The sequence below is a fragment of the Jaculus jaculus genome, chromosome 5 (genome assembly GCF_020740685.1).
Source record: "Jaculus jaculus isolate mJacJac1 chromosome 5, mJacJac1.mat.Y.cur, whole genome shotgun sequence".
In the NCBI taxonomy this organism is placed as follows: domain Eukaryota; kingdom Metazoa; phylum Chordata; class Mammalia; order Rodentia; family Dipodidae; genus Jaculus; species Jaculus jaculus.
In genome coordinates, this window is record NC_059106.1 from 60006950 (window position 1) to 60018992 (window position 12043).

The 12043-nt window shown below is 54.6% G+C and overlaps 1 protein-coding gene across 1 annotated transcript; it reads left to right on the forward strand.

The window, feature by feature from the left end:
• Positions 1 to 2017: 2017 nt before the first annotated feature.
• Sytl1 (synaptotagmin like 1) lies at positions 2018 to 12043 on the forward strand. The gene is made up of 15 exons (XM_004671230.2): positions 2018 to 2075; positions 4859 to 5087; positions 5992 to 6140; positions 6383 to 6455; positions 6536 to 6581; positions 7420 to 7492; positions 7714 to 7814; positions 7983 to 8096; positions 8310 to 8473; positions 9086 to 9182; positions 9425 to 9583; positions 9807 to 9885; positions 9980 to 10079; positions 11455 to 11660; positions 11861 to 12043. Exons 2-15 carry the CDS (start codon positions 4897 to 4899, stop codon positions 11998 to 12000), a joined length of 1692 nt encoding a protein of 563 aa, XP_004671287.2. The 5' UTR covers positions 2018 to 2075; positions 4859 to 4896; the 3' UTR covers positions 12001 to 12043.

Here is a 12043-nt window from a genome sequence, read left to right on the forward strand (position 1 = left end):
GGTGGCCTTGAACTCTCAGCAATCCTCCTACCTCTGCCTCCCGAGTGCTGGGATTAAAGGCATGCGCCACCACGCCCGGGCAAAATACTATTTTTAAAAAGCTGCTTCCAGGGCTGGAGAGATGGCTTAGCGGCTAAGCACTTGCCTGTGAAGCCTAAGGACCCTGGTTCGAGGCTCGGTTCCCCAGGTCCCACGTTAGCCAGATGCACAAGGGGGCGCACACGTCTAGAGTTCGTTTGCAGAGGCTGGAAGCCCTGGCGCGCCCATTCTCTCTCTCTCCCTCTATCTGTCTTTCTGTCTGTCTCAAATAAAAATTAAAAAAATATATTAAAAAATAATGATGCAGCCAATCAAATTAAAAAAAAAAAAAAAGCTGCTTCCAGGACAGCATGTGGCTCAGTGGTCCAGCTCTTGTCTAGTATGGCCCTGGGTTCCATCAGCAGCACCAAAGGTGGGGTGAAAAAAACCCTGGGGCCTGAGGAGATGGCTCAGTGGTTAAAGGCACTTGCTTGCAAAGCCTAATGACCCAGGTTCAATTCCTTAATACCCATGTAAAGCCTGATAAACAAACACATGCACCTGGAGTTTGTGGTAGCAAGAGTCCCTAGACGTTGTTGCTGATCAGAGGCCATGTGGCATCTACAAGCAGGTCTGTCCTCTAGGACCATGCCTCCACGACGGCTAGAAAGGGGTGGCTGTGAGAGATTCCAGCAGTGTGGCAGGGAGCAGTGAAATTAGGAATGTTGGAAGGACAGGGTATGGCCAGGCTCTTAGATGGGCACTGAAGGACAGCTAGATTTACTTACGTGACCCTAAGGGTCAGGCTGAGGGGTGGGATAACCTAAAGAGGCTAGCCAGGAGACCTGTGAGTGAGTGAATGTCCAAGGAAGGCTGGACTGATTTTCGAGGTAGGGTCTCACTCTAGCCCAAGCTGACCTGGAATTCACTATGTAGTCTCAGGGTGGCCTTGACTTTGGCAATCCTCCTACCTCTGCCTCCCAAGTGCTGGGATTAAGGGTGTGCGCCACTATGCCTGGCACATTCTTTTTTATTTGCAAACAGAGAGAATGGGCAAACCAGGGCCTCCTGCTACTGCAAATGAACTTCAGACTCATGCCACTTTGTACATCTGACTTTCCATGGGTCCTGGGGAATCAAACCCAGGCTGTCAGGCTTTGCAAGCAAGTGCCTTTAACCGCTGAGCCATCTCTCCAGCCTCACTTCCTTTTGAATGGGTGGGCCCTTCACCTGCTGTGCAGTTTGCACAGGAAGAAGTTAGCCCAGAGAGGTGACAGCATCAATTTAAGAGCTTGCTAGTTCTAGGTATGGGAGAGACGACCACATGCACAAAGTGGCACATGTGTCTGGAGTTCGTTTGCAGTGGCAAGGGCTCCTGGTGCGTCCTTTCTCTTTGTTGTTCTTCCTCTCAGTCTTTCAAATCTCTGTTTGCAAATAAATTAAAGTTAAAAATAAAGATCTGGCTGCACTCTTGAGTTCCTGACTCAAATTGTAGTCCTGGCCAGAAATAAATGCCTCTATTTACTTTAAAAAAAAAAAAAAAAAGCTCTTACCAATGAGTGCCAGAGCAGGGAGTCTGCTCAAGATTAACTGTTAACTGCGAAGACTGCAATCCTTCTATTACCCTGTTCTTCGAAAGAAAGGTCTCTAACTCTGCTTTCTATGCAATTTCCTTCCTATCCGCTCCTCTGTGGGCAGGGTAGGGCTATGACCCATTCCACAGATGGACCAGCCAAGGCCCTGATCTGGTCCTGTGGGTGGGGCCTTACTGGAGTAACAGAGTAAGTCTATAGTGCAGTCTATAGGCTGAGCCATTGGGGCACACCAAACCAGCTCCGGGTTCTCTGACAGCTGTGGCACACCCCAGAGAGCTGTACTCCAGGCCCGGTTTTGCACCAGGCCCTGCTGAGGTGTTTCCTCCTCCACCTTCTGGGCCGGCTGCAGGCTGGGCTAGTCAGCTTTAGTCCTTTACAGCTCTTCGGCTCGGGTCCCTGAAACTCCTGCCTGGAGAGTTGGAGTTGCCTACGAAGGTGTACTCCCCTACTGGACCCCTACAGGTAACACACCTCCTCTGCCAGTTTCCTGAGGGGCAGGCACTGACACCTGGTGCCCTAGGCACCCTCTGGCACTTGGGAGCTTGGGGTAGGGGATGGGGAGCAAGTGTGGGACTCTGGCCTGGCAAGGCAGATGGATAAATCCTTTTATCATCAAAGGGTCTGACAATACAGTGTTGATACAGGACAGGGAGAACCAAGCGTTTCATCTGCCTTTAAAGGGAGAGGGGGGCTTTGGGAAGAGGGACCCTGGGCTTGGATGCCCTCAGCTCAGCCCAGGCAGAGCTACAGGACAAGAGCAGGCTCAGTTCTGCCGGATGTCTCCCTGCTTCCACACACACATACACACCTACCTGGCTGTCCCCAGGAGGAAGTGCACACTTGTGCACACGCAGCACTGTCCCCCAGAAAGTCACTGAACACACCACACACTATCTTGTCAGCCATGTATTATCAAGTGGCACACAGATACCCGACACAGACCCGTGGACCCTCAGCACATCGACATGCCTGCCATTCTACTCACACAGCAGGGCAATGTAATATGGAGACACACACCATGCTAAAAACAAGCCCCCAGTTGTGTGTGCAACAGCCAGACCCTCAAGCCAGCACTGCCGTTCTTGGAAGGTGCCGCGGTCAGCACACAGGCACTCTCCCAGGGTGGTGTGGACACACACGTGCACAAACCCAGCTCTTCGGAGAGGGAAGCAGGCTAAGAAAGCTTGCTCTGCTTGGACACTGACTCAGCTGGGAGGGGACTAAGCAAGAGGTGACAGGCACAAGCCAGGACCTGTCTCTGAACCGCCCTCTTCCCAACCTCAGCCGCCCTGGAGCCCAGGCTTGGAAGAGGCTGAGAGGAAAGGAGAGGCTGTCCAGGGGCCTCAGACCTGGGCCACCCCCGAGTACTGGCTCCCTGCCACGTCCACCTGCCCTTCTCAACTGGCGTTGTTTTCCTTCCAGAGTCACTGTGGTGCCTGGGCATGAGCTGCTCTGCCAGCTGAGGCCTCTCTCCAGGTCTTAAGTAAGGGGTGGCAGAGCATGTGGCCAGAGCAGAGGGGCGCAGGAACTCATGGCAAGAGGGCAGTGCTGGCAGTGGGGGCACCCCAGGGCTGGTGGCAATGGGTGCTGTGGTTCCCTTCAAGAGAGAAGTTGGGGTGAGGGCTGAGGAGGTTGCCTCAGACAGGAAGTCCAAATGGGCCCGAGTAGGGTGGAGGGAGGTGCAGAGAGTTGGGGCAGCAGGGGTATTGAGGGTGTGTGTGCATCCACTCATGTGTACAAGTGTTTTCTTGTTTTGTTCTGTTTTCCGAGGTAGAGTCTCACTAGCTCAGGCTGACCTGGGATTCACTAGGTAGTCTCAGGATGGCCTTGAACTCATGGCGATCCTCCTGCCTCTGCCTCCCACATGCTGGGATTAAAGGCGTGTGCCACCACGCCTGGCTTTGCCTTTGCATTTTAAGTATCACCAGCTATCCGTTGTGTGCAAAGTGCTAACGTTGAGGGGAATTATCCATCCCTAGCTTCAAGTAGTTCATGGCCCAGTCAGCCAATGTGAGGAAAGGGCTGGGTACTTTAGATTTGAGGTCTCTAGGACCCATGGAAAACTGGACTCTCAGTGGCACATCTGGAATCCACTGTGATAACAGCAATGGGAGATGGAGTCGCGCGAACCTCAGAGCTCACAGGCCAGCTAGTCTGGCCTCTCCAGCAGCAAACAAGAGACCCTGCCCTGTCTCAAACAAGGTGGAAGGAAAGGAAAAACACCCCAAGATTATCCTCTAACCTCCATACATATGCTGTGGCATGCCCCCACACACATAAACAATAATTTTAAAAGTCTGAGAGAAGGCTGGGCATGGTGGTGCATGCCTTTAATCCTAGCGCTCTTCCTTTCTTTCTTTCTTTCTTTCTTTCTTTCTTTATTTATTTATTTATTTATTTATTTGAGAGCGACAGACACAGAGAGAAAGACACATAGAGGGAGAGAGAGAGAATGGGCACGCCAGGGCTTCCAGCCTCTGCAAACGAACTCCAGACGCGTGCGCCCCCTTGTGCATCTGGCTAACGTGGGACCTGGGGAACCGAGCCTCGAACCAGGGTCCTTAGGCTTCATAGGCAAGCGCTTAACCGCTAAGCCATCTCTCCAGCCCCCTAGCGCTCTTTCTAAGGCCAGCCTGGGGCTATGGAATGGACTTCTGGTCAGCCTAGACTAGAGTGAGACCCTACCTCCAAAACAACAACAAAAAGTCTGAAGGGTTTGTACATATGCAGGAACTTGTATTTCCCCCAGGTTGATTCCTGTGTGGGTGACCCTATGTAGGCTGAGTCTTGTCTGCATGTTCCAGGTTTAAGAATAAGTGTGAGCCGGGTGTGGTGGCAGAGGTAGGAGGATCGCTGTGAGTTTGAGGCCACCCTGACACTACATAGGAATTCCAGGCCTGCCTGAGCTAGAGTGAGACCCTACCTCAAAAAAAAAAAAAAAAAAAAAAAAAAGAATAAGTGTGCACTGATCTTGGGCACGGGTCTGTGCCTGTCTTTGTACAGGTATCATTGTGTACATATGACAATAGTGGCACAGTGGGCATGTGCCATCTTGCAGTTCTTTGTGTGCCCTTGCCTCAGGTTGTTTGTGTATCCCTCACACTTCATCTTACCTTGACCTCAGCTTTCCTGGGGTTGTACCCTACCTAGCACCTGGGCATGTGCTTGGAAAGAAACAGGCAGCCAGCTCAAGAATATACCATTTATTTGGGAAAATACTGATATGACCCTTGATCTGCCCTCAGGAAGCCACTTGTGCCCAGCTGGGGCACAGCCCCAGCTGATGCCTCAGGGCGGTCACTCATCTCAGAAGAGGCTTTGGGCCCTGCCCTCTCTCCCCATGGCACATGGGCCAGAGCCTGGGGCTGAGGGACTACTGGACCTCAGCTTCCTGACGGAGGAGGAGCAGGAAGCCATCACCGAGGTCCTCAAGCGAGATGCCCGCCTGCGCCAACTGGAGGAGGGGCGGGTCAGGTGAGGCAGGACAGTCACCAGCCAAGAGGAGGGGGTTTCCCATCCTTGAAAGATGCCTGTCAGTGGTCTGAGTGTTTATTGGCTTTGGCCTTTGGTCCTCTCTAACCCTATCCAGCTCAGACCTCATCACCTCTCCTGGGGTGCTGTACCAGTTCCCCTTCCAACCTCCCTGCCTCTGGGCTTGGCCCCTCTGGCCGTCACCTTGACAGGGGACACTGATGGACAGACACTACCAGTCCTTAATATCCTGCTGGATCCTCACCCAATGCTGTCAGCTAGTGTCAAAGGCAAGCCCCAGAGCATGGCCCACAGGTCACCTGATTGCCCAAGCGACCATCCCCCATCTCATCTTTCTCCATAAGTCCCATGCAGACATACATGAATGATACCCACTGGAGCCACACATTGTGCTCCCCAGTCCCTAAATTCACCCTTCATTTCCAAACCGAAGCTGGTCCTTCCCAGAAGAGCAGCAAAGGCACACTTTGAGTGACAAAGCTGTGTCTAAGGAAAGACGTGTTAGCTGTGTAACCTAGGGTGACTTCCCTGACCCTGAGCTAAAACGGGGCGAAGGAATCCTGTCTCAGAAGTAAGGGGGTTACGCCGACATGGCTCACAGTAATCAATCGATAAACAGTAATTATTATGCCTCTAAACCTGGAGTATTACAAGCAATTAAAATGTCACTTCCTCTAACAAGCACACCTAGATTCCCACAGACAGAACTGGGCCTTTCTTGCATTCACCACTGTACTTATCCATCCTGGATTCTGTCTTTCCAGCAGCCTGTGCTCCTCCAGGGCAAGGGTCCAGTCCAGTTTACTTATGAATCCCTAGTACAGAGAGGGTAGCAGGAATGTTGGGTGAGTAGTGACAGCCATGCCCTCACCCCCCTGTCTTCTAGCAAGCTCCGGGCCTCGCTGGCAGACCCTGGGCAGCTCAAGATCCTAACAGGGGACTGGTTCCAGGAAGTACGTTCCCAGCGACACCACCATGACCGCTTTGGCTCTGACCTTGTCCGAGCCTCTATCCGCAGGAAGAAGAGTTCCAGGGGTGAGAGGAGACCCTGGGGCAGGGAAGGGGCAAACCTTGGGCAGTCCAGGATGCAGACTTCAAAGTGAGCAGGAGAGAGGGGCCCCCGGATTCCAGTCCTGGCTGCCCCCACACTATGTGTGAGTGAGCCCTGTCCATCTGAGGCTGTGGGAAGTGACGGGGCATTGCCAAGGATCTTTCCTGTGGGTCGCAGTCTGTCTTCCTGAGAATGGAAGCTCATAGAACTTTTGACCTGGGCCCAGGAAATCAGGCACTGGAAAGTGATGGTGAAATCGAAGCTGCTGGGAAACATGCTGAAGAGGAGCCAGAATCCAGGTAAGGAGGCCATGGGGAAAGGGAGGCAAGTGCCAGTTACCCAGCTCCTTCCCCTGACAACCCTGGCTTACTCCTTCTAGGCTCGCCATAGAGGAGGATGCTCCAGAGAGGTCCAGTGAGATCCAGGTGAGTGACCAGCGAAAGTCATAGCAGGTTCACAGTGGTCCTGAATATGAATGGGCTCAGAAAGTTGCCCCCATCCCTAGCACTCCAGAGTCCCAGACATACCCCTTTCCTGCTCTGCGCGATGATCCCCATCTGTCTAAGGGAACTTCCAAATCCAACTATGAAGTGAGTGGGTTTGGAGAAATGGTTTAGCAGTTAAGGCGTTTGCCTGCAAAGCCAAAGGACCCAGGTGCGATTCCCCAGGACCCACTTTAGCCATATGCATAAGGTGGAGCATGTGTCTGGAGTTTGTTTGCAGTGGCTGGAGGCCTTGGCGTGCCCATTCTCTCTCTCTCTTTCTCTTCCTCTTTCTCTCTGTCAAATAAATAAATAAATAAAATAAAAAATATTTTTTTTAAAAAAGAATAAGTGCAGGGCCCAGACGTGGTGGCACATGCCTTTAATCCCAGGTAGGAGGATTGCTGTGAGTTCGAGGCCTTCCTGAGACTACATAGTGAATTCAAGGTCAGCCTGAGCTAGAGCAAGACCCTACCTCAGAAAAACAAAGAAAAAAAAAAAAAGAATGGAGAATGGGTAGGGCAAAGCAATCAGATGCTACAACCCCCACCCAGAGTCTGGAAGTCAGGCCTGCCCATCAGGAGGGGCAGGCTATGGGATGCCAGGGTGTGAAGTACAGGCCTGACTGGTCCTGCAGCTGGTTGCCAACCCTGCCCTGAGGGCAGCCCCAAGTCTACAGCTGGGGTAGCCAAGCTGAAGTCTTTGACCTGTGACCCCAGCATGACCTTTGACCCTTTCCTCATTAGCTCCCATTGCAAGCTGTACCCCTTGCTTTCTTCAGGGATCTGATTTCTCCTCACCATATGCCCCCTCAAAGGCTTCAGAACAAGAGGAAGAGCCCCAGGCACTGGAAGGTGAGTGGGAGCATATGTTGGGGAGCACGAGCAGTCCTAGCAATCAGAGGCGGCTCTTAGTGACCCCCAACTATCTTGTTCGCCTTCCTCCTCCCGTGGTTCGAGTCCCTTGGGATCCTCCACGGGCGATCCCAGGGTCACAGTGAGGCCTGAACCAGCCCCTCCAGGTCTGCTCAGGACACGGGATGGGGGCTCGCTCAGCAGCGTGCGCCCCACTCCAGCCCCGGGCCAAGAGGCAGTGCAGGTGGCGGCGGCGGACGCGGAGCTGGAGTCCGCGCCGGGGGCGGAACCGGAGCCGGAGCTCAGGCCTCCGCCAGCCCAGGTAGGCGGGAACGCCCCGCGGCTGCTCTCAAGACCCGGAGCGGACGGCGGGCGGGCTGTGCGCCCGGCAGGTGGCGGCGAACCGACGGCGACTCCGCGCGGCCGCAGCGGGGCGGGGAGGGCGGCCCGAGACAGGAAGGGGCGCCCCTGTCACGTCTCCCCTCTCTAGACCAGGGAGACACCCGAGATCCTGCACAATGGGCAGGAGGCCACGGGGCTCGGCCCCCCACCCGACCGCGTGCTCAGCAGCAGCTCCTCGGTGTCCAGCCTCAACTCCTCCACGGTGAGTGGGGCGCGGGAGAGGAAGGGCGAGGGGCGCCTCCCCGACCCCTGTCTGGACACCGAGCCCCAGGGCCGCCCTCGCCCCGGGACCCGACGCTCCAGAGTCCAGGCAACCTCGAGGTGCTCTTCAGTTCGTCCCTTGAGGCCTCTCTTTCCCGGATGGGCGACCCCCTCCCGCCCGGCGCCGTGACCTTAACCTTGACCCCGCCCGCAGCTGAGCGGCAGTCTGCTGAGCCTGCCCGGGGAGGAGACCGGCGGCGTGCAGGTTCGCGGCTCGGTGAACGTCGCGCTGGGCTACGATCCGGGCTCCGCCGAGCTGCGCGTGCACGTGATCCAGTGCCAGGGGCTAGCAGCCGCCCGGCGTCGCCGCTCCGACCCGTGAGTGCCCACCGCACCCCACCCCTTCCACCGGGTCGGGGAACCTGCATGGAAGGGCGTAGCCCATCACTCAGGCTGGCCCTGGCCTCAGCTTCTTAGGCACGACGACGTTATTGGGAGGAGTGGGGATTGAGATCATTTCTGTAAATTAATTAGCAGGAGGCCTGGCACATAAAATGATGGGTTAGCCGGGCGTGGTGACGCATGCCTCTAATCCCAGCACTCAGGAGGCAGAGGTAGGAGTATTGCTATGAGTTCGAGGCCAGCCTGAGACTGCATAGTGAATTCCAGGTCAGCCTGAGCTAGAAAGAGTGAGACCCTACCTGGAAAAGAAAAGTGAGCCGGGTGTGGTGGCGCACGCCTTTAATCCCAGCACTCGGGAGGCAGAGGTAGGAGGATCTCTGTGAGTTCAAGGCCACCCTGACACTACATAGTGAATTCCAGGTCAGCCTGGGCTAAAGTGAGACCCTATCTAAAAAACCAAAAAAAAAAAAAAAAAAGAAAAGTGTGATGTATGTGCCCCAGACGATGGGTGAGGAAGACCCCTAGAGCAGGAAGGAGGCTCTGGAAGGGTCTCCTCTTTACCCCCGGCCCTCTCCTCGTTTGCCCCAGCTATGTGAAAAGCTACCTCCTACCCGATAAGCAGAGCAAGCGCAAGACCGCGGTGAAGAAACGGAATCTGAATCCAGTCTTCAACGAGACTCTCCGGGTGAGACGAAGAGGACACGGTCCTGCGTGGATGATCACCCCCCACCCCCCCACACACACCCATTTCCACCTAGCGGGTGGCTCCAGGCAGGGAGCAGCCAGGCGGGTGAGCGAGTGCCCCAGCTCCGCAGTTTGCGCTGGGAAGTTATCACATTCAGAGCCTCGATCATGTCCAGGGGGCTCCCCGGGAGCTGGCAGGACTAGGTCGTGCAGCAGTACTCAAGCGCACCTCCTTGTCCCCAGTACTCCGTCCCGCAGGCCGAGCTCTCAGGCCGCGTGCTGAGCCTGTCCGTGTGGCACCACGAAAGTCTGGGTCGCAACATCTTTCTGGGTGAAGTCGAGGTGCCCCTGGATACGTGGAACTGGGACTCCGAGAGCACCTGGCTCCCCTTGCAGCCCCGGGTAAGGCCGGGGGGCCAGCATGGGGCTGCCTTCAACAGAGCCTCCAGTTTGCCTCTCTTACCCTTACCAGCCTAGGCAAGGCAGGCCCGCTCAGCCTTTTCCTGGGGAGGAGGGGCACTCATCCCTCAAACCCCTCCATGGAGGCACCACCCCTTGGGGACCTTTTTTTTTTTTTGGCCTTGACTTGCACTAACCCACTCCCACTCACTTCTGCCTCGTCCAGGTTCCCCCCTCCCCAGACGATCTTCCCAGCCGCGGACTGCTCTCCCTGTCCCTCAAGTATGTCCCTGCGGGCTCCGAAGGTAAGTGGCTGCCCCTGCCAGAGATCAGGCGGGGCCTCTGAGAGGTGAGAGACCCCTTTCCCATGAGGAAATGACATGAGCCAAGTCTCCGCAGGCGCTGGACAGCCTCAGAGTGGGGAGCTGCACTTCTGGGTAAAAGAAGCTCAGGACCTCGTGCCCCTGCGCTCAGGATCCCTGGACACTTTCATACAGTGGTAAGGAGACTGCACACTTCCTTCATCCCTTCCTTCTGCTCCCAATCTCCCACCCCACCAGCCCTTTCTCTCCAACCCCGACCAGCCAGCTTGGCTTTTTTTTTTTTTTTTTTTTTGGTGGTACAAGAGTCTCACTCTAGGCCAAGTTGACCTGGAACTCACTCTGTAGTCCATGCAGGCCTTCAGCACACAGTGATCCTCCTACCTCAGCCTCCCTAGTGTTGGCATTATAGGCATGAGCCAACATGCCCTGCTCAGCCTGGGCTTTGAGCACTGAGCAGGAATGAAGAAGATTGCTATAATAAAAGCTTAGCCCGGTGTGGTGGCGCACACCTTTAATCCCAGCACTTGGGAGGCACAGGTAGGAGGATTGCTGTGAGTTCAAAGTCACCCTGAGATTACACAATGAATTCCAGGTCAGCCTGGGCTCTGGGCTGGAGCAAAACCCTACCTCAGGAAAAAGAAAAGACAAGGAAAAAAAGCTTAAAGTCAGGAAGTTGAGGAACCTTTGAGAGGCAGCATTTCAGGGAGACTGGTGCATCTGTTGAACTTGGTGCACCTATTTTACTTGCTGGAGAGCTGAGGCTGTGATGGAAGGCCACAGGGGTCCCTTCATGGAGAACCTCAAAGGCCAACCTATAGAGTTTCTTGGCCCTGAACTTGTAGTTTAGAGGGCTGTTTTTGTCTTTTCAAGGTGCTAATGTACCCAGGACTTCATGCATGCTAAGCTAATGTTCTACCACTGAGCTACACCCATAGCTCCAGTGTTTTTCAAAGTAAGCTCTGGGGTCTCTTTAGGTGCTGCCCCATCCTACAAGTGAAATAGATGTAGACCAATCAGATTCTAGGTGCCCATTTTGTGGTTCTTTCACTGATTATATGTTGTAATAATATTTTTAAGTATTTATTTTTTTAGAGAGAGAATTGGCACACCAGGGCCTCAGCCGCTGCAATCGAATGCCAGTCTCTTGCACCACCTAGTGGGCATGTGTGACCTTACACTTGCCTCACCTTTGTGCATCTGGCTAAAGTAGAACAAGTGCCTTAACCACTAAGCCATCTCTCTAGCCCTAATATTTTATTTTGCAGAAAGCATTATGAACTTTGGAAACTGATGGGGTGGGGGCAACAGGGAGCCAGGGAAGAGGAAGAGGCAGGATTGCACTTCAGAGTCATCTCTGGGGTCCTATGAACTGTTGTAAATTTCAAGGGAAGAGATCAGGAAGAAGGCTGGTGTAATGATCCCAAGACAGAAAGGACTGAAGGCCAGGCCCATGCAAGAGCCAAGGGACATATGAAATGGCAAGATGCAGGGACTGCTGGCTCCAGAGTGTGAGGAGGTGGTCTCCTAATACCAGCTTATGTCCCCTCACAGCTCAGTGCTGCCTGATGACAGCCGAGCTAGCCGCCAACGGACAAGGGTAGTTCGACGCAGCCTCAGTCCTGTGTTCAACCACACCATGGTTTATGATGGCTTTGGGCCCGCTGACCTGCGCCAGGCCTGTGCTGAGCTCTCCCTCTGGGATCATGGGGCCTTAGCCAGCCGTCAGCTGGGGGGCACACGCCTCAGCCTGGGTACTGGTAAGCAGGGGATGGCCCCAAGGGGAACAAAGCTGAGAGGCAGGGGGTTCAGTATGTGGCCTTGGGCACTTCTCTGCCCTTTCTTGGGCTCTCTCCACTAAGAACTGGGCACAGTGCATAATCTGGGGCCAGGGAGGGTTTTCTTGTACCTGAAGTGTTCAAGGGGACCATCCCCTCCATCATGGCCCTCCCACTTCCAGGCAGCAGCTATGGGCTCCAGGTGCCCTGGATGGATTCCACACCTGAGGAGAAACAGCTATGGCAGACACTTCTGGAGAGGCCATGTGAGTGGGTGGATGGTCTTCTTCCCCTCAGAACCAACCTGGTCCCCAGGGCATAGCGGTACACAGCCCCCTCTGGATCCCTTCCAGAGCCTACCCTTG

What these genes read in the sequence shown, in the direction of transcription:
- Sytl1 (XM_004671230.2), top strand. Translation starts at nt 4,897, where the DNA reads ATGCCTCAGGGCGGTCACTCATCTCAGAAGAGGCTTTGGGCCCTGCCC. An exon ending in AGAGGTCCAGTGAGATCCAG is followed by an intron (nt 6,582 to 7,419) that starts GTGAGTGACCAG and finishes TGCTTTCTTCAG; the next exon opens with GGATCTGATTTCTCCTCACC. An exon ending in TCTTCAACGAGACTCTCCGG is followed by an intron (nt 9,183 to 9,424) that starts GTGAGACGAAGA and finishes CCTTGTCCCCAG; the next exon opens with TACTCCGTCCCGCAGGCCGA.